The sequence below is a fragment of the Syngnathus typhle genome, linkage group LG5 (assembly GCF_033458585.1).
Source record: "Syngnathus typhle isolate RoL2023-S1 ecotype Sweden linkage group LG5, RoL_Styp_1.0, whole genome shotgun sequence".
Classification (NCBI taxonomy): domain Eukaryota; kingdom Metazoa; phylum Chordata; class Actinopteri; order Syngnathiformes; family Syngnathidae; genus Syngnathus; species Syngnathus typhle.
This window is the reverse complement of record NC_083742.1, coordinates 15,178,027-15,205,865: the sequence shown is the minus strand read 5'-3', so window position 1 is coordinate 15,205,865 and position 27,839 is coordinate 15,178,027. Positions and strand designations below refer to the sequence as shown.

At 43.4% G+C, this 27,839-nt stretch overlaps 1 protein-coding gene across 3 annotated transcripts in view; it reads left to right on the top strand.

Moving 5' to 3' along the window:
* The window catches only part of sema6a (sema domain, transmembrane domain (TM), and cytoplasmic domain, (semaphorin) 6A), a 96,402-nt gene that overhangs the window by 48,088 nt on the left and 20,475 nt on the right, over positions 1–27,839 (top strand). For all 3 annotated transcript variants that reach the window (XM_061278737.1, XM_061278738.1, XM_061278736.1), the window contains 11 exons: positions 829–946; positions 10,205–10,265; positions 11,463–11,525; positions 11,951–12,052; positions 16,323–16,413; positions 17,039–17,158; positions 17,697–17,785; positions 19,512–19,729; positions 21,801–21,932; positions 24,577–24,732; positions 26,738–26,911. In XM_061278737.1, coding sequence (XP_061134721.1) covers positions 829–946; positions 10,205–10,265; positions 11,463–11,525; positions 11,951–12,052; positions 16,323–16,413; positions 17,039–17,158; positions 17,697–17,785; positions 19,512–19,729; positions 21,801–21,932; positions 24,577–24,732; positions 26,738–26,911 — 1,324 coding nt within the window. The remainder of the gene's footprint in view (positions 1–828; positions 947–10,204; positions 10,266–11,462; positions 11,526–11,950; positions 12,053–16,322; positions 16,414–17,038; positions 17,159–17,696; positions 17,786–19,511; positions 19,730–21,800; positions 21,933–24,576; positions 24,733–26,737; positions 26,912–27,839) is intronic.

Genomic DNA, 27,839 nt, shown 5'->3' with positions numbered 1-27,839 from the left:
AAACCTCCCTCCCTCCCTCCCTCCATCCATCCATCCATCCATCCATCCATCCATCCATCCATCCATCCCATCCCATCCATCCATCCATCCATCCATCCATCCCATCCCATCCATCCATCCATCCATCCAGCCCACCCAATTCCATCCAACCAGCCCACCCAATTCCATCCATCCCACCCAATTCCATCCATCTATCCATCCATCCATATCAGGTATATGATCCTAGGCGAGTGTAGCTGTATCTGGACAAGAGAGAGATGTGAACAATGAGATACAAAACTACTAATGCAGGAGAATCCAAAGCATACCACATCATGTGTCAAGCATAGCGGAGGTGCCCAACTAGAATGCCAGCACGCTGTAATCCCTAAAAGTTTTATTCCATTTTTAAATTTAGACTGAAAATCCGCACTTCAAACTCGTTGATGTCTTTTAAATACATTGTGAAGGCATATAAAAAGAAAAGGAATGTTTTGAAGCCACAGTTGTGTGCCCAGCGCATATAAAAAAGAAAGTCCAATCGTCTTTTTCCGCACTTGATCAACAAAGGGACGTCCACGGAGAAATGTTCAAAGTGTCTCTCCCACTAAGAGTAGCCTGACATTGACCTGCTTCTGTTTAGCCAAACAAGCGCTTTCATCCCAGGCCACTAACAACAGAACAATTTCATGCTACAGTGCCGTGCATTTTTCCCCCCGTATAATTTAAGTCCGCAACAGGCGCTCAGGCAGCAGATGTGTTGACATTCGATCCAAATCCCGACAGTACATTTAACAGAAACTTCAGCAATCACATGGTCAAAGTGTTTTTGTCTTTTTCCCCTCGCAGATACAAAGCAGTACCCGGCTTTTGTAGGCCACAAGCCCGGCAGGAACAACACGCAGCGGCACAAACTGGACATCCAGCTCATTGTGATCATGAACAAGACTTTATTCATCGCTGCCAGGTAAGCTAACAAATGTTGTTGCAGCCACAATGATTCTCAGTGATTGTTGGGAGCTTGACACTGATGGCCGGGTAGGAAGCTTATCTATCTCAAAGTGGAACATATCTATGGCTTTATGAATCACAAGGGATCCATCGCAGCAAAGAGCTTTGACTGGAACCTTTTTATTACCACCTGTCTTTTTGCCTGGCAGGAGGTATGTTTTTGGCGGCATAATGAACCGTCATAATGGTACATTACTGCCACCAACGGTTAATGCCCTCCCGCTGCAAGGAAACCAATGTGAATTAATACTGGCTGGATGTTGTGACGTGTGCTTGCTTCCGCCATCTAGAGGTGTAAGCATGAAAACGACCCGTTTTATAAGAAATTTAGGCCAACCACTGCTACAAAACAAATTTTCTGGAAGTGGCTTGAAATAAAACGTTTGTCTTCTTCACGTCCCTGAATTGCTTGACTGTCAGCCATTTTGTAATTACTGCCCACTGCAGGACTGGAGTGTAATTTTGTTCACCCTAATTTTTTCAAATAGATGGCAAAACATCTCGGAGGGATGTGTTGAAGTCAAGTTTATTTGTATAATCACAAAAGAGTCTCAAAGGCCACAGTTGACAAAATTGGCAACAGCAAAGAAAAACGCCAAACCCCATTTTGAGAAGGAATGGCGTAATCCTCCTTCCAGGATAGCCAGGCCGCCATGGATGTTCATGTAAACAAGTCATTTGTCTTATCCACACAACAACCACATCTACCACTATCCAATATTTTTGGTTGGCCTTAGGGGTGGTCTCAATGTTTCCTGTTTTGAGCTCGCCACCAACCAATCATTTTTTCGGTTAACCTCCCCCACCAGAGGCACACAGAAGTTTGTCTTTCCCGGTGACTTGACTGCCGTCACAAATGCCACGTACTTTTTGTACCTCTGCCTGCCGATGCCCTCACCTGAATGCTTTTTATTCTCATACATACACAGCTCGATGACACAGCAGGAGCCTCGCACAGTTCGATTTGCCTCATCGCTCTTGTTTGTTACCATTTAAGAAATGTTGCTCCACCTCGTGACACAACGATCAATTAGAGAATCAGCAAGTGTGCCATTTTTTCCATACGCAATTTTGGATGTGCTGGCTGATATCAAGGCGGACCATGAAAAAGTCTCTGCGGTTCTTATCAGCTTGATCTGAGCCCCCCCTTTGGGTAATTGAGTTCAGGCCTGACTGGGTGAAAAGACATATTGGGAGGGGGGGGGTGTTCTTTGTTTTGCTCCCAAGCATGTCAAATTAAGTGGCTGAAGGAGAGCGCTGCTTTTGAAAATATCTGTGGTCATTAGAGACAACTGTGTGTCTGTACGTGTGTGTGCTGGTGTGTGTGTGTGGGAGGGGGGAGACTTTGGTGCGACTGTCGCCCACCTGCTCCACATGGGGTGTCAGCCAGCAGTTTTAGGGGCACAAGGGGGAGGGAATTGGGACACAGAGGGTTTATTTGAGGGGTGTGTTTGTTGGCCTGCGTGTGCATGTTCGAGGGTGTTTATTGTGTGTGTGTTTTCCATTTTATTACACTGACCAGTTGTCGAATGGATCAAGAAGTGGTTTGTCTTCTGTGTGCCGTATGAATAGACAGTGCGGACGGTTGAAACGATTTGTCTGACGTAGACCGAAATCAACTCATTGACTGCTAGTGGCGTCTATTCTCGTCTACGGTCGCGAATGAGTTAATGATTTGAATTGTGGCCATAGGTAAATGTAGAAAGTGTGCGGTCCTGATTGTCACCATATTGTACTGAGCAGTCAGGGGAGATACACTTTTGTGTACGTGCTATGAGGACTCAAAGATGGAACTTCAAAAGTTGAGTGAAGAGTTAAGGGAGATGATCAATTTGAAAGTGTTGTGCCAGCAAAGCAGCGTACTAAAGAAATAGTCAGATGACTTGTTTATTCTGGAGCCAGCTTTGCCATCATGCCTCCAGTCAGTCGTTGGTGTGCTGTAGCTTGCAGATGGCCTCTGTGAGCGCCATCCAAAGTCCCTCATTCAGTTCAGGCTGTTTTTTTTTTAATGGCTGCACGCTTTATTGAATCCCTTTGGCTTTTGTTTTGATGCTGGCAATGAATTAACAAGCTCCCTAATACGAATCTTGCTACTGATTAAATCGTAAATAAACAAAGTGGCTTATGCATGGAGGGAGGGAGTCTTTAGCCAAACTGAGCAACAGATGAGCTGATAGAAATGAATGAATCAGGTTGTGTGTGTTTGATTGAAATGAGTTGATTTAAGGAGAACAAATACGCTGTTCACTTGGCCTGCATCACGCATGCTTCAATGTATGCTCCCCCCCGTTGAGGACCTTATATCATTTTTTTGCAAAAATGTCATTAGCCCCGTCAGCTTTTAAATTACAATCGCAAATTCAGGTCAGGACTCATTTCTCGCCTTAATATTCTGAATCATAGTCGATGGTAGAAAGGAAGAAGTCGAGCCTGATGAGAGGCGAGGCTGAGGTTGTTCATGACGGAGGCTTCTAAAAAGCCTGGTGGGATTTGGACTTTTTCCCGCAGTCTTTTATTTGTCTTCAGCCTAGTGAGGATAAGCGGTATAGAAAATGGATGGATAGTGCTTTAAAAGCCAAGCAATTCGAGAAACAGATGTGTTTGTTTGGAATGCCAAATTGATTATCTTTGCTGTATACGAGCCTTTAAGCAACGGCAATGAACATGGAAATGGAGTTCTGCTACAGAATACAAATTCAGAATATCATAATAGTATGGAAGCAAAATTGCATTTTTTTTTTTGACTCAAGACTAAAGAAAAACAAAATCCTTGCTCCACCAATGCTAACAGGCTCCGCTTCTTAAAAGCATGTGCATGACTTTATGACTTTATATAGACATTTTATGTTTACAATTTGTTTTGTTATTTGAAATGTCTTTAAAATGTATTTTTAATACATTTAAAGTGACTGGGAAGGGGCACAACTATATAAAACATTTTTTTAAATGGAGAGTCAGACAATAAATGGGGCGTCACCTTCTATATTTTATACACTCACCGGCCACAACATGATTACATTCAAGGTGATGCTTGAGGTCTGTGGATGTTATGCGACTGTGCCGGCCGGTGTGCCTAATGGTGTGGCTGGCGAGTGCATACGCGCTGTCACAGGTGCTTGAGCAGTGCGCCATAATTCAGCAGTAAACTGCTCTTGATGCAAGATTCCTCTCCCCAGCGCTCCATATTTCATGTTCAAGGTACACGCTGCATGACATTCAGAGGCAATTCATCACGGAGCTGCAGGAGATTTATCATTTACTTTGCTGTATTTGCACTTGTATTTGTGTGTGTGTTTGGATCTTTGTGTGTGTTTGTATCTTTGTGGTGCGTGCAGTTGTGGCCATCCTCTTATAATCAAACAATCTGATTGTATTCCAATTATCTGGCTGCAGTTATTTATTTATTTATTTAAAATTGGATCAGAGTGTGTCCAGATGCTCGTAGTGGTGTGTGTTCTTGGATCTCTATATATACACCGCTCGTGATATTTACAGGAGAATCCTTCTTGCACAATAATAGTGTGTCCAAAGGTCAAAGTTGAACCAGCAGGAGAGTTTGTTTTCTAAAAGGGAAAATAAACACCGGGAGACGGATTTACTCGCGTGTACTGTACATATGTGTTCAGTTTCACTTTGACCGTAGTACTTTTTTGGGAGGGGGGAAAAAAATCAGCAAGTTTAAAAAGTGGAAATTACAAGAATTATTTTGTATCATTTTTAAATAAAATATGTAAACAAACCTAAATAATGATTTTAGGCTAAATTAACAGATGCTATTATGTGACATATCTATTGTCTAATGTCCATTATATATTTTATATATATTTTATATATATTTTTTTCTTTTTGTTTCCAGTTCCGTTGAATACTTATTTAATAAGTACAGTTCAGTGGTATTTCACTTTTAAGTTCAATACATCTGGATTCAGTTTTGGATCCAAACTTATCCAATTATTGAAATGTATTTTTTTTATTATGTATTGAAGTGCAGTGCTAGTGTATATTGTGCATCATCATAGCCCAAAAAAGATGGAGTGATATTTTCTAAGCAACAATAGCCATTAATTCTGTCATTTCAGGGAAAATGAATTGAAATGTGCTTTTTCCCCACCAATATTTGAAAGACTCTAACACCTAGAATTGCTCAGTTTAATGGACTGAGTAGAATAAACTTTTCCTCATGAGTCAACTTTATAGTGGTTGAAACTACACGCTTGTCCCCGAGCGAATGAGCCACAGTTAGAGCTTGCTAACCCGCTGAAGTAAATAATCACTTGCAGGTTTAAAACATTCACCTTTATAATGAAAAGGCACGACTTGGTCTCAATTAGAAGCGGTCACGTTTGCAACATAATATCAGGTCTTGCATAAACAATCTTTTATAGGCGGATGGCTGGAGAACATGAGAGGACGCGCCCGCGAACCAAGGCCGTGTCTGAATGCGATACTGTATAGCTGGGCCGGCATACTTCGGCTCCGTACGTGGACCATAGTCGCCATTCCTGGCGCTCCTTTGGACCCTCGCTATGGCAACGGCAACAATCCGAGGCGAGGGATCGTGTAGGGTTGCCGTTGGCGCGTTCTCCAACGGCGGAAGCAGCTAGAGTCTCCATTATTGTCGATGTACCAAATCCTGTTAAAACCCACTAATGACTGGGATTACACACGGGCCTCCTCCTCTCCTCTCCACATGCAGCCACGTTCGCATCGGTCGGGGACAACAAAGCTTACATTTACATTAGTCACCTGGATTCATGGTTTGGCTCGGACTGTAACGTGTCCGCGTGTCAAAAATACTTGACTTGCCAGCAGTCGTGGCCAATCACATTGTGAACAGCCCATTTCTATTGATTCCTCGATTCCGAATTTTTTACAGAAATTCGAATTGCCTAAGCAGTCGCTGACTTTGCACCACTTTTCGTCCGACCAATGATATCCCTTAAACCACACACGTGATACGTTAATCCACCCCAACAATAAGGAGCTGGCTGCTCAGCTCTCTGTCATTTCTTTTTTTAATCCAACGTTTGTTCCCTTCACGCTAAAGTCCGTCTCCACCTCCGCCGCTCCCCAGCTGCCGCAACACTCGTGAACCTCCAATTGAGTGAAAGTGCACAATTGGCTTGATGTGTTGCCAGTTGGGAAGAGGGGGAGGTCTTGGACATATGTGACATACAACTGGCGTTTGATGTTTTGCATTCCTGTTCTGCATTCCAACGGTGTCTTTGCATAAAGCACACTTGAATCAAATCAATAAGGCTAGGCCTCATGCTCCAAAACATACCCCTTACCCCACTAACCCTGCATATACCACCCCAAGAACCTTCTAAAAGACCAACCTGCTCCAGCTTGAGGGGGTCGAGTGAACTCTGGCTTGTTGTATTTCATGGCACCGCATCACCCAGGGCCCCTCATGCCCTGGGCCTATTCACAAGCTCCACATGTCCCCCCGCACAGCCCACAGCAGCCTGCTGGCTCCCCCAGGTCCCCTTCTACAGTCCACTGTTCTGAGGATTTGATCCAGAGAAAGGCAAAACAGAGCACAATAGTCCACAGGCCACCCCCCATGAACTTGTTATGATGAATTTCTATGAGGGTGGGTTGGTTGTAAGCTCGTAAAAAGAGGGGAAAGTGTCATGCTAGCGCTTGCTAGCATTGACTTGACTTGTATGCTAGCAAAACGTTTGGCCATAACTTTGCTAATACGAGCTGAGTAACATAAAATGCTAGCTAATGATAACAACTGAAAAAATGTTACCTCTTGTTTGTATGGGTGTTATCAAGATGCTATTTTTTAGGCTGACATAAGACACAAAACATTTGCCATGAATTATTCTTGAAGCTGAGGCCGTAGATGGGAAATATCTTGCCTGTCTAAATTTGATCTCAATCAAGGATGACTTTACCGCTCTCTCTTTTTTACATCATGAGGTTAAACAGAAAAATATATCAAATCAATAAATAATAAATAAAATAAATAATAATAAACAAAAATAATCAATAAATATAATATTAATGTAAACACAGATACTAAGCACGGACGGTTATAAAATGATTTTCCGCCTCTGGAATTGTAAAGTCCTGAAGGCTTGCTAATGGAGATATTGGAATCCTAGCTAGAGCAGGATAATTTGACCAAGACCCAGCAGACGACCCTGAGACGTAATTCTCTGAACGACATTCCTCCGCACAAACCCCCTGTGTTCTCACGACTTCATGTCCGCGTCCATCCATCGCCCACTCTGGCCCCGCCCAGTCCCCCGCCGTCTCGCTGCCATCACCCGTCTCGTTCACAATAGTCTCGCATTTGTGTCTGAAAGGAGATCCGTATGCCTTCCCGTCCTACTCGCGCATTTCTGTTTGCCGAATTTCGGGAAATGGGATGCCCACAGTGAGTGAGTCAAACTGGCAGTGGATGATGCTCACCATTATTTAATCCCCTGTGACTGAATTCAACCGTACAATTTTTTGTGGTGCACCAAAGCCTGGAAGAGCCAAAGCCTGGACGTAATCTTCCCAAAAGCTTAACGAACACACTATGTATTTAAAAGGCAAAACGGCGCGTCGTCAAATTAAATGAGTTTGTCACAAGTTGTGAATTTGTTTTATTAAAATCCCGAAAGGTCGCGACACTTTCTGGCTGACCGAACGGTGTTCAACCTCCGGGTTATGTGTTCAGGTGCGGATGGGAAAAGGGGAACGGGGCCATGAGTGTGTATGTTTGTGCGAGTGTGTGTTGACACAGCCGCTCCATTGTCCTCCTCCATCCCCAGTCAGGATGTTTAAGAGATGCCTCATGTTCTTGGCTCCCGCTAATCTCCACTGGAGAGTAAAGCCGCGTAGCTGGAAGGCCTTGACGGGACGGTCGAGGCTCGCGTGGGGAGCCAAGCTGCTAATTTATGGTGCAGTCAATTACACATTGCTCACGAGCTGTTTTAAAATTGTATGCGGTTAAAAAAAAAAAAAACGGGCGCATTAAATCTGCCAAGTGATCCTCTGGTTTAATCACTTTTGATTTTGTTTTTGTCGTTTTGATATAAAGTGGCCATATTTCAAAGTAAGTTAAAGGAGCAATTTGCTGAACGACAAAAGAAAGAACTGAAGAGGATATTGATGCCGTCCGTCATCGTCCTCTTACATCCCCATTTGAGTCTTTTTCATTTCACTCTGCCTCTGATGGTGTGTACGTACCTATTTCCTTTTATTGTTGCTATTTCTAATGATGACATTTAGTGCGAGTGAGGTGACACAGGCCATTGAAAACCCCGGAAAAACACTCCACAGGAAGCCAGGACGTTAAACAGATGACGCAACACACTGGGATGGATGGATACCAAAATGTCTTTGTAGGCAGAATTTATGGTTTTGATCCCCACAAAATGGTTTTCATTTAGGGTAGTCAAGCTCAACCAACATTTGTAACAAAGTTGTTTATTGTTGATTTGGCTTAGCGATAATCGGGCCTAATTTGAGTTATTTTTTTATGCTCAAAGTCAATGAAAGTTAGATTGTCGAATGTCTCCGAAAGATTATCGTGAGGGATTATGCTGTTGTGTGTCGAGTGATTTTTCTTCCCCTTCAAAAATGGTCAGGGGCCAACTATCGTACTGTAAATGTAAAACCACTTCAACAATTACGATAGATATACGATTAATTACGATACGGACAACGTTTTTGAAGCTGATGACTTTATATAGATTGAATGACATCAGTGGCATTTTTCTCTTTCCTTCATTTTTTTTATAATGCACACTTTATATTAAAAAAAACAAAAATCTCCAGTGGAAAAATACCATTCAAAATACCTGCTAGTGCAATCAGTGAGAAATGAAAAGCACTGACAGTTTTTATTCATTATTTTTTTTTTATATCTCACTGGGAATATGTCCTCTCCGTGCAGCAGCCATGCTTTGCTAATTTCAACCACTCTCAAAGATTAATTATTCAATTTAGGCGTCAAGGCTGATCACGTACAGTAGACTGGGTTTCATCCGTGAGGAGATGCCCGCGCTCACTTCCCAAGAAAGCGATATAAGTGGATTCATTTCAAAACGCACGTCCCTCCCAAGACTTTATTCCATTTAGTTAATGAGACGGCGAGGCAGGACGGGCGGCCTGAGCGCAGGTTTGGGAGCTGGAGCGTAATTAAGATGTGGCTTCCTTCCGCGACGACGCTCTTTACGCACTTTGATTAAAAAAAAAAAAAAAAAAAACACAATCTCCGACCAATTAAAACAGCGTTTGGGCAAGGCCACCTCTGTGCGTAAATCCTCTTTCCGTTTGCAACATTTTGCCACCTAATGTACCCCCCTCATTGCGATTACCCCTCCCCCCGGTCCCTCTGTACCCTCATTCTTTATGGTAAGTAAGTGGAGCTGTCTGTCTGGGATATAGGTTAACCCCTTTATGTCTTCCATATGCGCTGCTGATGGCGCTGACACTCTATGGCCAAAAGTAATGGGACACATGCTGGTGATGTTTGTGTTATTATCAAGACTTGTCCTTAAAATTAAAGTAATTACACGAATAGTAAGAAAGAGCATCCCAGTGCACCAAGCAAGGTCCAAATTGGCGAGCTCGGAAAACTTGACCCTTGACACACCTTTGCAATGGATTGTTTTTCCAGGTGGGATGGAGAAAACCAAATCCCACCGAAAACCTTCCTGGAAGAGTTCCTTTCTTCCATTCCCACCTCCTTTCGCCAGGTGTCCCAACACTTTTGTCCACGTATTTGGAGCAACGAGGCAGGAGAGGCTCGTTAATTTCCAGGCGCACACACGTATGTCTTCGAGTCTGAGCCGTAATGAGTATTGGTATAGATTTCCTGTAGCTCAAACAGTGATCTTAATTGACCCGAACAGCTCTGAGTGACTTGGCACCTCTCGTCTCGCCACCTCACCGCCCCCCCAACCCACATGCCTCACCCCCACTGGAGCTCTTCCTCTGGGACAAAGAAGCTTTTGTCCCGCGGCCCTGCGCCACGGCACTCCAAAGCTTTGTTGACTGTTTCTGTCTGACAGAGCAAATTCGCTCTGGCCTCCTTTTGTCTATTGTCATGTTTTTTTTCTTTTAGGTTTGAATAAAGTTTACCCAGAGCTGTATCTTTTGAGGTCGTTTTCTGATTGCAGAGGGGGCAGTGAGCAAATGGATTTATTGTTTGTTGAATTTTTCAACTGTCTGACCTTTCGCTCCATCTCTGTCTTGTCTCTTGCAGGGATCACATATACACAGTGGACACGGACACCGCCGTGAATGACGAGATCTTTTTCACTAAGGTGAGCGAGTGAGACGTGCGTCCGACTCTGAGGACGCCTGGTTCAGCCGCCGACGTAACCCTACTCACCTGTCGTGTTTATGTGCGTCTGTCACGCGGGCGTCTAACTCGCCGCGTGCATCACGTTGACCCCGTTAAGTGGATTATCCAATCAATCAGCGAGTGAGCGTATGCGTCATCCAAACTCAGATAGTCGGAAGTACAATAAAGACGGAGATAAGATCCCACCTTCGCATCCTCAGATGCAACACTTGGGCTTAAGGATAGAAAAAAAAAAAAAAAAGAAAAAAAAAAACTCACTCGGCCCTCCAAATAGCCAATTCAAATAAGGGCGTTTCTCCACCATCCAATGGGTCCTAATGAGAGCGGCCAGCACATGAAAGGTTCTTGTTGATTGATGACCGAGACTCTTTAATCAGCTCCAAACATGCTTCACAATGGCGGCGGGCAGCGAGTGATCATGGACGGCACTCAGGGGCCACTGTGTGCGTGTGTGTGTGTGTTGCGAGGCTTAGCATTGATTAATAAGTGTGCGTGTGACAATGAAAGCGGATGTATGCAGCCGTGTGTTTACAGCTGATTGACATGTTGTGTTGGCTACCGCCGATCCACCAGCAGGCCATTGTGTGCGTGTCCATACGTGTGTGCGACTAACCAACAAGTCCATGAGCTTTAATCACCACACTGTGGAGCTCTGCACATCTCAAACTGAAGCAGTCAATATTGTTTGCCCCCCTCCTCCCTAATGCCTGACAATTACTAGTTCAATTTGTGACCTGGTCCCCGATCAGTGTTAAGCGGCAATGTTTGCATTCGAGCCGTAGCCTCGGTGGGATGCTGAATGAGCAAGAATCTCACATTATTGATCACAGTGCTCGCTCATCGGACATTAGCTACACCTGCACGTTTCATTTATAACCTTCTGTTCGGTTTTAATTGTGATGTTCTTCTTCGGTGCTGCCGCTACTAGCCATTGCTTATTACTTTCGATTAACAATCCATTTATTATCATTGCTGCGCTCGGTAGTGTTCAGCCACTCTTGTATTGGATCTGATAAAACGGTGCAGGGGTACCTAATGAGGTGTCCAATGAGTGTGGCTTATCCGGGGTGCTTTTATGTTATTTCACTCTTCTTACATGTTTCGTTTTCTGCTCCTAATGGCCCTGACCTTAACCTAAGTGGATTTTTCCCTGCAGAAATTGACATGGAAGTCCAGGCAGGGTGACGTGGACACGTGTCGAATGAAAGGGAAGCACAAGGTACACACACGCACAGCCATAGAGAAGATGCGGTGCAACAACACACTCCTTTCAGTTCATAAAACCTTCATCTGTCACAATTTATAGAGCACATTAGTGATAATCTTTCCATCAAATGGCAGCCTAATTGTGTTTTCCCTGGATTTACTTGACAATCTCCTCTTGCTTCCATTATTGTCGAGGCAAACCAGGCGCTGCCATTAAAAATCATCCGTAAACATGACATTGATGTAGCGAGAGGAAATGCCGCGTGTCACGATGACACGGCTACGCATGTAAATGGCGCGATTCAAACAAGGGGCCCGCCGGGCCTGTCATTTTTCAACCGCACAACCTTTCATCGGAGTCCCACATGTGCGTTTCATTCCAAATGTGTCAATTATAAAACTGACAAATGTCTGTGTTTCCTCTCTTGTGCGCCGCAGGACGAGTGTCACAATTTCATCAAAGTCCTCCTGCAGCAAAACGACGACGCCCTGTTTGTTTGCGGGACAAACGCGTTCAACCCCTTGTGTCAAACGTACAAGGTAAGGACGCCCGTGGCTCCCTTTCTTCGCCTGCCACTCAGCCCGGGATGAGCTTGTTTTGCACACGCCAACAAAAGCCACATGGGGGCGGAGGGGCGGACGTAGATGGATGAATTGCACAACTCCTTTATCTGCAGGTGGACTTTGACACGCTCGATGTAGAGGCGGATAAACCAGCCCACCTTCTCGCTGGCGCATGAAGTACTAAAATAGGAACATTCCTTTTGAAGTGAAGCCTGGTTGTATGAAAAGAAAAATCCTTTAAAAATCCATTAATGACCTCTAGGTAAAAGAAACCTGGGTTTAGACTTTTAGAAGGATTTTGAAAAAAAAAAAACACCAACATCTTACGAGCTACACACACATACACACACACTGCCGCTTTGCTTCACTCGACGTCTTTAGCCGAAAAACAAGACTTGCCGCTTCATTGGCTTCATGGCCCAGCATGTTAAGTACACAGAATGGATGCGGCAATATTGGGAGTCCTGCTGCAGCGATATGGAATTTATGTCTCTACATTTATCAGCTTTTATAGGCCCCACGGGTATGGTTTCAAGGTTTGGCTAGTCCTGGAGCAGGATTGCTGCTAGCTTGCTAAAGTGGAGAGGTAGCTCCGTGCGCTTACAAGGACGCTTGCCTTTGCAAATTCATAAATGAGCGCCTCTTATATATAAAACACAAGGTATGTGTTGTGAGGAGATTTCTTCTGCAGGCAAAACACTATAAAATGTGATTGATGTCGGGGTAAGATAACTTTTCCGTGTTGAAAATTTGCCAGGGCAAATTCCTTGATTAACTGAGTCAGTCTCCCCACTGTGAGACTACTAAATAATTAAAATGTATGTGCTTGCAATTTTCTGAGGAAAAAAAAAAACACCTCTTGACTGAGCTGGGTGTTACAATAATTCCAGGAATGATTGTGCTTCAGCTTTATCTATTGAGCCATCAATCGATCCATCATTCCACCCATCGAAAATGCCCAAAATAGAAACTGACAGGTTTTCAGTTCTTAGAAAGCATGCTGCGGTCTTCAATTTCGCTTTGGTCAAACACTGTTTTGTTTTTTCTACCGTGTGTGTTTTTCTTTCTGTCTCCACTGTGTGACAAGACTGAAAAGGGCTTCTGTTTCCAGGGCCCGGCCTCATCCCACGTTAATCAACAAGGAGGGAGCAAGGGGAAAAGGGGGTCGGTTAGGGGGAGTTGGCGAGGTCAGGTGGAGCAAGGGTGGAGGGAGCCCACTGGGGGTAGGCGGTGGCTTCCCACCCAAAGCAATAACCCGCACAGTTATCGCAATTTTGCCTCTCCATTAGCTAATGTTAGTTATCCCCGCTTCCTTGTTCCATGTTAATACGATGTCGCTACACACACAATCAAAACTCAAGCAGCCCTCGGACCCCCCTTCCCTTGTTCCTTCTCTCCTGCCAGTCTTAATTCCTCTCTGTCGACGTCCTCCCCTCTGCTGCTTTCTCCGCCTGTCGCTCCCTGACTGCGCCGTAATAATAAACAGCCCGTCCAGCTGGTTCACACGTATGAACGAACGAACGGACGGCGGGTTTCATCTGCTGTTGCCGGGCAAAGTGTTGGCAATCGGCGGGGCGTCTGCTCAGCGGGCTGTTAGGTCGCCAGGTGATCCTCGGCTTGGTTCCGTGGTCTCAGAGTCCAGTTCTCACATTTACAAACATTCCTCTCAATACAGGCCTTTGCCAAGGCCAAACGATGGAAGTATGTCTGTGCCAAAGTCAAACTCCGATGGCACAAATCAACAACAAAAAAAGACAGGTCCACTCCTGTCCTGTAGAGGGCGGTAATGCATATTACAAAGTGCAGAATCAGGTGGGTCACTGCCCCATTTGGCCCACAATGTAAGTTGACTTCAAATGTGAAAAATGAAAATAAATTGCTCAGTACCCAATTTAATGGGTACACACTCAATCAAAACGGAATATTATATGTATAATGTCAGATTTTTTTTTATACATATCTATTAGTTCTGTGTGGATTGCACAAGTACACCTTCTACTGGGAAATTATGACATGCAGCTCCAGATTAAACCGTTTTATGGCGCACAGGTTAAGATGTGCGATTTTTTATGAACAGCTGCAAAGACTTTGGTTTCCTTCCAGCATGTAAAAGTGTCAGAAACAGGACATGCAAGGCAAACAGGTTGCAGAGAAATGGGCCGTGACGATTAATGTCCCACTGAGGCGCTGCGTCCTTGCTTGGTTCTGGCCCATGTATGAACTCAGGTGTGAATAATTATGCAGGTTGTCTCGTTTGTACAGTGTTCTATTGTCCTCCAAATCGATGTAGAAATAAAAGTTAGAAATAAAATGAAAATGGTGCTTTAAAAAAAATACCAAACTGAAATTACATGTTAAGTTTATAAAATCCACTATAAATACAGCAAAAATGGTCAGAATATAATTCAAAATGAAAAGTCAGAAGGAAAGTCAGAACGAAATCATACCTAAATATAAGTAACACGTGAACTCATGGCTGCACCGGTGTTCTTTGCCCCGTAGCCACGAATCTCACCGGATTCACACTCAATACTCTTCCTTCTTAAATAAAAGCCATACTGGCTTGAGAGTGAGCAGAGCCTCATTTGCATGACCGAGGAAAATACCTCAAACTCACTTGATTTTGTTAGAGCTGCTTCGGGAGCACACCCATTTATAAATCTTGGTATTTTGACAAAAGCAAGTCAGACACCAGGAAACTTTTTTTTTTTTTTTTTAAATGTGGAAATAGCATAATATGTCTATCTCCTGTAGTTAGAGTCGATGTTTTGGACCTGGAGTACATTGCGTAGCATTACTTTTATTCTGCAGGCTAGCAAAGTTGACAGCATAACAAGATTCAAGCTGTTTCACCGTCCAAATGTTTTATGTTTACAACTGCTTTGGCTCACCCCGGCAGTTTTTGCGGAGCTCCGTTGCCTGGCTAAGATAATCGAGATATTGCCCCGGACAGTTCTGGTGTTTCTCCGCACATGCCTGCCAGCTTGTCTGGAGCTGCGCATATATCAGTGGCTAGCTTTGGGAGGGGCTTCCTCATGTTTAAACGGCATGGATAGATCAGTGACAGCGGGCCGAGACCCTTGGCCATAGGTCAACGCCAACCTGACATCAACAGAGGGGATAAATACCCGCCGGAGTGTGTGTTTTTATGCGGGATGTACTAGAGGGTGAGGCTACATTCAGAACTCCCAGGCCTGTATAACAAAAGACATGCGGTACTCGTCCTTCCATCCATCCATCCATCCATCCATCCATCCATCCATCCATCCATCCATCCATCCATCCATCCATCCATCCATCCATCCATCCATCCATCCATCCATCCATACTTGTATCTCAAGGCACAACTGTACTTTAAATGTCTGCTATGAGATCAGAACAAAAACAGCAGGAAAGAACGACTCGGAATTTCACTACTACTGCCGGTGCTGTTGTATTTATTTTTCCTGCCAACAATTTCCCTGGCAAGCGGTGCGTGTGTTAGCGTATGTGACCTTATATAGTGGGCAGATGATAACTGTTTTTTTCCACTCCGACAGGAATAGAAAACCAAATGACCCGTTTACAGTCCAGAAAGGGTGGTGTTAAGAACTTCGCAGCTCTGTATTTCTTAAGAGAATGAGGAAGCTGAATAAAGGAGAGGAAAAAAAAAAAAAAGCAGCATTTGCGGTCTTCTTCCTGACCTCGAGTGTATTTCTGCTTTCAGCCAGCCGCATGCTGGCGAACACAAGTTGACCCTTAGAGGAATGGTATTGACCTTTCGTCTGCTTGTGGTCCTCCCCTAATCACACACTGAAAATATTCTACTAGTCTGGACTTGTGCCACTAAGTCCTGAAATAATGATGAAACAGAGCCTAGCGAGAGTCTTTAAAAAAAAAAAAAAGTAGCACCATTAGTGCCGGGATTTAAGCGTTGGTTGTGCAAAGCATTCATTTAGAAGTCCTTTCTGATCAAATATTCACAAAGTAGCGAGTTTCAAATTCCCTTTGAGTGCACCTGTGATTCTTCTTTACATCACGGCGTAGCAATAAATGGATACAAGCTGTGTTGAAGTGTTTCTTAAATGTACGAAGATAACGCAAAAGTAAATATGGCTACTGCAATGCAAAATAAAAATGTGGCTAACAATTAGCATCTCTGATGCGTTATTAGGAAGACGACATTTCCTGTCTGGGTTGCATTTAAAGTTCATCCTTGCTGTTGTTTCATCTCGCCATCGTCTCAATTGACTATTTGTGACCGTAGATGGACACCTTGGAAGCTCTCGGAGAGGAGATCAGCGGGATGGCTCGCTGCCCTTATGATGCCAAGCATGCCAACGTTGCCCTCTTTGCTGGTAAGATTCAAAGCGTAAGCAGTCAACCTGGTTGACTGAGTCATGTGAAAGAGGTTCCACCTCTCCCGAATGGATTAAAAAAAAAAAAAAATCTCCAATGGCTGATGAGTCGCTTGGCGCCTGCGGGGTGAGAATCTCCCCGTGAAACCTCGCTGTGGGCTCCAAAAGACATTGGGCCCCCAATTTTATGTTGGCCGCTAACTGATTAATGTCGCCATTGATGAGCTGTCCCTGCGAGCTTCCAGCCGAGGAGACGCAGCTTGACCGGCTAATGTGTGACACAGCGCTGGAAGCACTGAGTAATGGAGAGGGCTTCTTTCCCAGCCACCCTTTCAATTATGTAGTTTGAGTTTCCACTGTGGTTCCTTCTGAGGTGGACCGAGGTCACCCTGGTGCTGGTTTCTCTGTGTGTGCACATGAAAGCAGCTGGTGAGGAATTACGCACGTCCAACAGGTTGACGAAAGTATAAATCTTAATGACGGGTGGCGGGAATACAGTTTATTTTCCTTGTATGTGTTTTCCCTCAATTTGACTTTACACTGCCTCGCGGCTTTCTTTTTTTCTTTTTTTTCCCCCCCGCTGCCGTCCGATTCATTTCTTAACCTCTTTTGCTCTCTTCTGCAGACGGCAAGCTGTACTCGGCCACGGTCACCGACTTTCTGGCCATTGATGCGGTCATCTATCGTAGCCTTGGAGACAGCCCGACTTTGCGTACGGTTAAACATGACTCCAAGTGGTTAAAAGGTGAGGCCATGACAACGCTTTTTCCATCAGCCACTTCAGGTCACTTGGTTACCAAACACTTTGCGTCAAGATGAATGCAATAGCAACTCGAGCCCAAGTACTGAGTGAATCCCATCTAAATGCAATGAGACCAAGTTACATAATTCCAAATGTATTTTTCCACTATTATACTAACGCATAAAATCATTCTTCTTCTTATATGTATTGCTGCCCATCCATTTGGTTCTATAAGCGTTGGCTCGTGTGTTCATTTTTTTGTTTGTTCATTTTTTGCCGACCTGTTCTAGCAGGTTGCATGTAGAGCAGAAGCTTACACGCTGCAGGGCAAAGCAAGCGCACCAGTCGAGCCTCTCAAATCTCAATGGAGGACTGTTTTTATCTTGTATGCAAATGGATGAGCCACTCAAGGCTTCCGCTTTGCTTTTTTTCCCCTTGAATATCTTGACATGACATGCTTGTTGTTTATTGTGGAATGACATGTCACAAGCTGCAACAATTTGAGTCTTTTTTTTTTGTGTGTGCTTCTTTGCCTTCTCAGAGCCCTACTTTGTGCAGGCAGTCAATTACGGCGACTTCATCTATTTCTTCTTCAGGGAAATTGCCATGGAGTACAACACGATGGGAAAGGTAAGCAATGGCTTTGTTTCTCTGCTGTTGTTTAGCTCCAATCAGAGGTGTCATAAGCAGAAAGTATTTGCGGGAACTAACAGGAAAGGGTGTATCGCTTATCTGGAAGAAGGCCACATATTTTTCAATACAAGATCAACACTGGACAGGATGAAGGAGCTTAAATAGATCTGGAGATCCCATTCACAAATTCTAAGTAGACTCCTTGGGATTGCACATCTGCATCCTTCTGATAGGGCTCCCATCTCCTCAGCGATTCCCAAGTAGAATTCCTCGACGAGAAATGAGTTTTTTGCACCAGAGGGAGCGCAACAAAGACGCTTTCTGTTTAATCCGTTCAATTCGGCGTTGGATTCCGCCGGGCGACAGTTAATTGGAAAGCAGGTAGAAGAAAATGGAAAACTTGCCCATATGCATTTTCAGAACAAATGGAACACGTAAGAGTAAGAAAAAGAAGCGATGAGATGAGCTAACGAGAAACTCTGGCCTAATGGATTTCCCACCAGGAGTGACAGCTTGCTGTCTGGAGAGGGACGCAGAGAGAGCGTGCGGTCTTGTGAGTTGTTTTTAAAGCCGTATAATTATGTATGCGGCGAACAAACTCAACAATTCGACATTAACCGACGGCTAACACGTCATTACAAAACACAAAATTGCCCTTCATCTGTATTTAAAAACACTCCACCTGTGCTTGATGGCAAATTGATGAAAGTCGTTGCAGTGGTTTAGTTTGCTATCTTAAAAATTCATGTGAAAGCCACCTAAGCCAAAATAAATGATCTGCATGAATGTGTGGTGTTTTTTTTCTAAAGGAAGCTGAATTAGGTGTAATGATGACTAAAGCTGACAACTTGTCACGCATTCATGTCACCTGTAATTTGATATGTTTCTGTAATCTTACAGTGAACATATGCGAGGTTGCAACGTGCAGGATTAGTAGCTGTCGCCTGTTTATGTGTGCATGTTCATACTGTTAGTCTAAGTAGTGTTTTCAGGTCATGGTTAAATTGATTGCATTCAAGTGCACTGTGAATATAGTTTAATTGGGCCTCTTGTGGCAGCGTCTTAATTAAAGTTCTGGCTTCGACTAAAGCCGGACATTTTCTATCGTCTGCTGCTACGTGTATTTCGAGTACCACATCTTTATTTAATGCTGTTGAAATATTTAAGGTACTTAATCCAAATGTTAATGTATTGAAAAGTAGTACATGCATTGTACTTAATTAACTAAGTATCTCTTACCATCTCAAATTAAGATGAGGAACATCCTGCTTTTAATACCTTTTATATAGCAACATGCTAACACCCCTTAGCTATAAGCATTAAGCTAAATATCTGTCGTAAACCAGACATAGATTGTACAAGCCACTAATCTTCTCACATCAAAGTTATCAGCGAGGATGTAATATGGGTCTTCCCATATGTATTTTCGGAGATTAAGAAACAACATATAGCAGCTGACAACATGCTAACCGCACATTATGAATAATCTCAAACTAAGTAGCCATAGCGGTGAACAAAAATCTAAATATCTGTTGGATACAATGAATAGCTGGCAAAAAGCAGTTTAAATATGCGCTTTATGCCAAACAAGCAACAAGCTAACTATCTGGTAGCATAACAACAACATGCACTTATTAGACATTTCCTGATTGTTTGTGGTGTATTCATCAACAAATACTGGACAAGCGGCTAACGTTTTCTTCTCCATTAATGTCGGGCCCAGGTGGTGTTTCCTCGAGTGGCGAGGGTTTGCAAGAATGACAGAGGCGGTTCACCCCGCGTCCTGGAGAAGCAATGGACATCATTCCTCAAATCCCGCCTGAACTGCTCCATTCCCGGCGACTCCCATTTCTACTTCAACATCCTCCAGGCGGTGACTGACGTCATTCACATCAACGGGAGAGATGTTGTGATGGCCACTTTCTCCACACCGTACAACAGGTAAAACCTTTTGGGTCCTGGTACCACTTAGAGATTCTGTTATTACTCCAACATATACCGTAATTCTTTCAAAGCTCATACGCACATTTTTGTATGTGTGCATCAAGAATGACTTTGTATTCATTAACCCAATTATCAAAACAACAGCTCGTCCACACGGTGATAGGGCGACCTTTACGAAATCTAAAGTGTGTGTGCGTGCGTGCGCGTCGCCTTGTGGCAATGTGGGAATCCACTGGGTCAACATTTACATCTCCAATCAAAAGAGTCTCTCTGCCCTTTTGACGAGCAGGTGCTTAACCTCTTTTTATTTTGCACAATTTGTATTCAGCATGGCCTTTATATTCAAAGGCAGCATCTAAATTGAAAATTACCATCGAGCCATAGGGCTCACGCATATTATTCTCCATTTTGTGGCTCCTTTTTTTTTTTTAGCCGATAAGACAATTGCTTGTGACACTGCAATTGAACGTGCTTAATGGACGTTTAAACTCGATCAAGCGGCGCCTCTGAATATTTCTATAAGTTTGATTTGTGCATTTCCATTTGTCAGTAATGGTGGGAAATTAGAGGGAGCATATTTAGACTAAAGCCAGCAGATTGTTTCTTGTCATTTAATGAACGTCTGTCAGCATCACGTCATGTACGGAAAAGCAAAGCGACAAGTCTGTCATAATCTAGGTGGGAAGAGTTTAAAGGAATGCTAAAATAGCCATTTTCAGCAATAAAACGTTCATACTTTGTCTATATTTGATCATTTCATTATTTTTCTTGTACAATTAACACATTTAAAAAGTTGCAAACTGCTTAAAAGCAGACACTTGACAGTCAAACATATCCGATGCAGACAACAATGGTGGTAATTTACTAGCAGCTTGTAACTCGCTAATCCAATCTTTCTATAATACTGCCCTTGTCCGGGATTTTGTCTTCACGACGAACTTTAGCCATGAGGCAACAACCCGAAAATCCAGCCCGATCATTCCAACACACGCTCCATCATGAAAGAAAGTCTGTTAAATTTGGATTTTCTGAGCGTTGTAAAATAGCAAAAGTGACTCAGCAAAGTGCTATGCATTGATTCCAGCTAGACAGCTGCCATCACAAGACCGTTGTTTCCCCTCCCGCCCGTTAAATGAATAGCAATAATAAAATAATCTGTCGTCCATCGCAGCGGGCTCCTGATGAACGCCGATGCCCTCGAGGCTTTCGGAGAGATCGAGTCATGGTGTCCTCATAGGACTTGGCAGGCTTGGGTTGTCGCTAAGCTTCCATATTTAATAGCACGCTGCTAAATATAGCGCACGTACAGTAAATCAGACAGTAATCGGAAACATAAGCTTTCACCGATGAGCCATGTGCGCATTACTTAATTGAGGTAACTGCATGGTGTGGTTTGCCGGTGGCCGTAGTCACTCAAGTATTTGTGCCCCCGTGGACCTGAAGTGCTACACACGGCGACGACAGTGAGTCATTGATACAACAGTATAGGCTGAAATGATCATTTTATTCTGGAGGCATGTTGCCATAATTATATTGTGTTGAATATCCTACTAAATTCATTTTTTTGTGTTGGCTTGTGGCGGTAAGCTTGAGAAATAAACAGACCTCCAGTGACTCTCGAGTTGGAAAGTGCATGGTATTTGGTCTGGATCCAATGCGGTTGGATCGCTCTGTGGGGCCTGTGATGACTCATTGATGAGGTTTGATGGACTTGAAAACCAATAAGTAGTAGGATCAAGCTATTAATGATAAGCTCCCTACACCCAGTGACAAAATACAACATACAAATGTGCCATCTTTGGGTCTTTATTTATAAGCAGTACAATTATGTGGTTTAAAATACGCTTTGAGTGAATGCTTGGTTCAGCTTGACATGCTACATTTTTAATACATATTTATAAGGCTTGCATACGGCACGCCATTTCGGCAGTGACTTGTCAACACTGACATTCAAATTCGTGCAGCCCGAGCCAGCTCTCTCTGGGGATTTTTTTTCTGCGCCTCGCTGAGGTGGATCTTTGATGTGTTTATTCATCAGTGCTTTTGTGTTGCGTTTGTGCGGCGGCAGCATTCCAGGCTCGGCCGTATGCGCCTATGACATGGCGGAGGTGGCCAACGCGTTCACCGGGCGCTTCAAAGAGCAAAAATCCCCAGACTCCACCTGGACGCCTTTTCCCGAAGAGAGGGTTCCCAAACCAAGGTAAAGCCGAAGCTAATTAATCTGTGCGCTGACACACACTCACATGCACACGCACACACAGTTCTGTCAATATAACATCTACCAAGTGTAAAAGAGTGTGCTATTTTCTTTTGTTGTTTATGTGTTGTTTGGTTAATCAATTGCGCAATGTCTGTTCATGAAGAAGGAAAAAAAATATATATATATATATATACATTTTATAATAAAAAATGAGTCATCCACCCATGACAGAACAAATGGTTAAGTCTCATTCATCTGTCTTTATGCCAATGCTTATGTCATGGCATCTTTGCAATATTTTGCTGTCAAAGGATTTTTTTTTTGCTGTTCATGTCACGATGGAACTCTACGGAAGAGGATTAGGGCCAGTGAAGAAGAAAAAAAACGAGGGGTGACAGGATTCTGATTTTTTTCTCAGAATTCTGACTTTAAAGTCGGAATTCTGAGAATAAAGTCAAAATTCCGACTTTAGTCAGAATTCTGAGAATAAAGTCAGAATTCTGAGAATAAAGTCAGAATTCCGACTTTAAAGTCAGAATTCTGAGAAAAAAGTCAGAATCCTGTCACCCCTCGGTTTTTTTTTCTTCACTGGCCCTAATCCTCTTCCGTAGAACTCCCTAATACAGAGAATGCAAATGGTTCTGACCCTTGCATCTAACTGACTTAATAATTGCAATTTTTGATCGGCTATAAAATAGCTTGCTAACTAACAAAACGTGGGATAAATAGTAAATCAAGATGTTCACGATGTTCAGCTTTGTTGTTTTTTTTTTCGTTTTCTCAGAGAAATTAATTTTGAGTTAACGTCTAAAACATTTTTCAACATGCTGATGAACAAACAACTTTTTTTATCAACGCAAACTAACATTCTCTGTTAATATCACACAATTAAGTCATTTTAAGTGGGTATTTGCGTGTACAGTATTATGCGACCCCCATCAAAGAGGAGCTCCGCGTCGACAAATGAAGCATGAGATCGTTTTACAGATGGCCGCCTAATTCCACAATCACTCAAGTCTAATCAATCTCCTGCTCGCTAATTAGCCGGCAAAGAGCTACTCCACTTTTCGTCACAAAAATGAACAGATTCACTACAAAGACCAAGATTAAAGTCATCGCTTCCACGCAGTGCGTCCGTGTGTTTCCTTGCGCTTGAATACGACTCCAAAGGCAGTTCCGAGCGTCTTATTGTGCAATTGAGCGTAGGTGTGAGCTAACCCTCTCTTCCCCTCAGGTCAAATAAAAATCAGACAGCCGGGTGGTTGTTTTTGCTGTGATTTATTTCATTTTCATCCTCTGGACCCTTTTATGTGACGGCAAACAGACGGGGGCGGGTTCATGGGCACCCACGGGTCCGGCCCTGCGGCAGACTGCTCTTCCATGTGTTAGCCTCCCTTCCGAATCATTTATACACTTCTCGTACGAAAGAAGTGTCTGTTTCCGTTCCGCTCCCCATATGTCTGCGCACATAAATGAAGCTGTATCAGCCACCATCTTTATACAAACGCCTCGCTATTAGCGACATTGAGAAAGCTGTGGTTGTCGTCCACTCCAATGTTAGCATTTGTCTGGTTTTGTGATGAAATTACATCAAAATTGTCTTTAAAAAAATATATATAAAAAATAGCCCCTTAATTGTGACATCTCAGATGTCTGCTTTTATATTTGAACCCTTCAAATGTTTTTTTCATCAAGTGATATTTCTGGAGACTACGATCCGTCTTTGACTTGGTCTGGCTATGTTCCCGCTGTCTCGCAATGTCCTTTCATGTCTGTGTGGGACAGCTGAACCCCCTGCCCTAAGTTGCCAAGAAACAACTCAGTGAGCATAACGTTACATTCAAACAAAATTGTTGGCCTTAAGCCGGGCCACTTATTTTACTCCACGAGATCTGCCTAGCAACAATTAGCTGTGGCCATTTTTCTCTGTATAACGCAAGCTAGCTTTAAATAAAATACATTAGCATGTAATATTTTTTTAATTTTCTCTGCAAACGTGGAGTAATTATCTTGGATTTTGAACACACTTTTTGAATAATTTGCTTGAAACCAGCAACATAAATTTGGTGATGCACTGGAGCAGTCAACCGATGTCTGTTTAGCAGCCTAACTTGACATGAATGTCTAGACAGGCCATGACACGCAAACTTAACCATCTGACCTATGCAACCTAAACACCTCAACTTGGAGTTCACATGCTTAAGTCCGTAAGTGGGTGCTTGGCCCTTGCGTGTTTGCCACCTCATACTACGTCCGGTAGCCAGCTGGCTGAGAGTTCTGAGAGCGGGTGTGGATTTTATGGCGTGGCATCATATCAAAGACTTTGCTGTAAAAAATGTTTTACAGGCTCTCGAAGGTGAGATGGCTGTAAAGGGGAAGTGCTATCAAAAGCGGCTTCTCTTTTACAGCCATCTCACCTTCCCAGCGTAACGATATCAGATAGATGGTTTGTCACTTGAGCCTGTAACCAAAGAGAATTGGACACCACCTGTCCTCAAAGCCTCTCACACATAAGCTACAACCACGCAGTCAATTTAGTTTCATTACAAGACCTGTATCTGTCTGTTGAAATCTACTCAGATGACGTGACCATTCGTTGTCTAAAAAAAAAAAAATCGGATCATTTTTTTCATCCCCATTGCAGGCCTGGCAGCTGTGCCGGCAGTCCATCTATGGAGAGGTACAAGGTCTCCAATGAGTTCCCCGATGACACGCTTAACTTTATCAAGATGCATCCCCTGATGGATGAGGCCGTGCCCTCCATCGCCAACCGGCCCTGGTTCCTCAAAACCATGGTTCGGTAAGTATTACGCACTCCGAAGCACGCTGTCATCTGAACCTCTTTGGAGCGGCGCAATAATTAGCTCAAGTGCTACTCTGAGATCAGAGTCATTAAAATGCAGCACCACTAACACTACGGACCAGCTGGTGACCAGTTTTCAATATTATGAGCTGCACCGTTCTCTTGTTCCCCCACAAGATCTCTGAGTAGTGTAATAAAGACAGTCAGTGATCTGTGTTTCCTTTGTGGTAAGTCAAATTAGGTTCAAATGTACAACTGTTTTGACTCAGGTAACTTCGGAATGGATAGGTATCAAGATAGTTTGTTAGCTGGTCAGCTAGCCAGCTCAATAGCTAGAGGTCCTCAGTGATAAATGGATAGGTAGGAAGACAGTTAGCTAGCTAGAGGTCTTCAGATCTTTGGGTAGTTTGTCTTCAAATCTTTGGTTAGTCTTATTGTCCTTCTGTTTTTAACAATGTTTGTCGAGAGAATTTCCCAAGTCAGTATTACCTAAAATAACCAATTCTTTTCATTTTTGTCCACAGGACTCCATTCTTCTGTTTCTCTATATACCTTATATAACAACTAAACTGGATTACATGTGTAATACTCTTAGAATGTGTAAATTACTGTCCAAATCGAAAGACAGTGGTATATTTGAATCTCTCCAAAGACAACACATGATTGATGAGGTTTTTTTTTTTTTTATCAGCAGTACATAATACAATCCCAACATTTTTATTATTATTCTAATTGAATTGCTAAAGTGCTTGGCCTTTGACATAGTAGCACAAAGCATAAGCCGCATAAAGAATTCTTCCTGGCTTTTTGCAAGTTTTCCTTATCGCACATCTTGCAGCGGTCTGACCTACATACCGTGGCTCAGTTTAGAATACGAACACTTATCATCAAGGTTAGAACTGTCAGCCTCTTTTCATCAACCCACTGCGATGAAAACGCACATCATTCTTTGGTTTTACATAATAACTGTTTTATTTCATTAGAAACGACGCTACGCCGAGCATACGAGTTAGAGCCAGCGGTTAAAAGCCTTATGTAAGATGAAAAAAATAAGTGTCGTTGAGGCATGTGGAGAGAGCAGAGCTCGGTCTTTCATGATAGCTGTAGAATTCTGGTTTTATGACAAAGGAGTCATGTGAGACACACGTGAGACACACTGGAATCCACTACTGGAGTCCTGCAGCCTCAGCCGGTTGAGCACAATGAATCAAAAATGAGAAGATACAACAAGGAGTCGTCTCGATACAGGCACAACACGACATCCTTCATCCGTCCTTGAGACGGCGTTCTTTCTCTCTAATCAAATCCCACCAACGCCGGCCTCAGCTCCCAGCAGATCCTTGAATACATCGAAACCACATTTGCTCTTCAGACTACTGTTATTGTTGATGTGATTAGGAGCTTCAAGCCGTTTAGGAGATGTTTCGACTAAATGCGTAGACGTCAAGGTTAAGAGGATGTCACCTATGATGCGATGTTAATGTTCATTTAGCCTCAAATTAATTTTCCATCTTGGATTTTTGGCATGATTTAATAACTTCTAGGCGTGCACAGTGGGTATGATTACTTTATCGTGCATCTTACTTTCTCCTTGCAAGAGTCAGTGGACATGCATTCTTCTTTTTTCTTTTTTTTTATAAACGAAATCAATCAACAAGAGTATTCGGGCCCTGCTGTGAACAAGCCCGCTTTGGACTTCTGAGCTGCCTGATGAAAGGCACGCTGATTGATCCTGTGATCTTTGTGCAATATTGCATGCTTTCATTTTGATTGCGATAAATTAAGCACAAACATCACGATGAAAGTGGTCGAGAAGAAAGAGGTGAGCGGTGGAAACCTGCATTTTTTTTTTTTATTCCCGATGATCCTCTTCATTGCCATCTGTTGTTTTTTACAGAAGTGTTTTTTATCTAAGCTCGCGGCACATTGAACATCCCGACCAAGTATGATCGTGAGGAAAGATACACCAGAGAGCGTGAACTGTCAGTATTTTGTGTTTCAGTTATCGCTTGACCCGCATTGTGGTGGACAGCGAAGCGGGCCCCCATAAGAACCACACCGTGGTCTTCCTGGGATCTGAGAAAGGCATTATCCTCAAATTCCTTGCAAAGATGAACAACGGCTTCCTGAACGACAGCTTGTTCCTGGAGGAACTCAACGTCTACAATCCCGACAAGTATGTTTCCTTCCTGTGTATTTCTACCGTTGCCTAGATATTAAGACATTATGCAATTTTGACAAACGCACGGATGTTCATATCTATTCCATACACAAGCATCCCCGATCCCCTACTTCCCCTACCCCCGACCCAACTTCTGCAGTCGAGCCAAACAAGCAGATGGCTGCTCTATCATTTGAAAAAGAGTTTTTATCAGGTTACACTCTACCCAACCGCGGATCCTAAATTAAAGACATCAAGCCCGAGGCTCTGGATAACGTAGTTCTGTGGCCGGCGACCACAGCAGCAGAGCCCAGCTCCTCCAAAACCCGCGGCTGATTAAAGGAAACACACATGCACGAGCTCACATGAGGTCCGTGTTTGTCTTCAGAGCCAGCCCGGTGAGCTCGTCTAATACACGACAAGGCTGCCAGTTCGCGTGCGTGCTGAGTACGGCTGCCGAGTGAAGAGTCGTTGTGAATTTGGCATGTCAAAATGAACTCCAGCCGCATTTTGGACCCTGCCAAGGCAAATGTTTGGTGGTCGGGGAATGGATGAGGTTGAATGAGCAGCATTACCAACAGAGTGGGGGTACAAATAACAGTGTTGATGATCACAGAGGTCATGGAAAGAATAGACTCCTTGCTGCTTTTAAACTGCTATTTTTAAACCTTTTGTGAAATGCAATCACAACAGTCCACGTATTTATAGTCTGGCAAATGAAAAAGAACATTTTAGCCAATCAACATAGTGAAGAAAGCAATGGCTGGAAAAGGCAGTACAGCAGTAGGACAGAGACTTCCACCAAGGCGAAATATTTGATGGAAAATCATGACTCGCCAGCAAAGCTATGGTAAGCATTACAAAGTAGCTACCAACTGCTTAGAAAACACACTTCTGCTGGTTCTGCTGGGTCCCTGGCCTTTTTGGTCCCAATGCTAGCAGA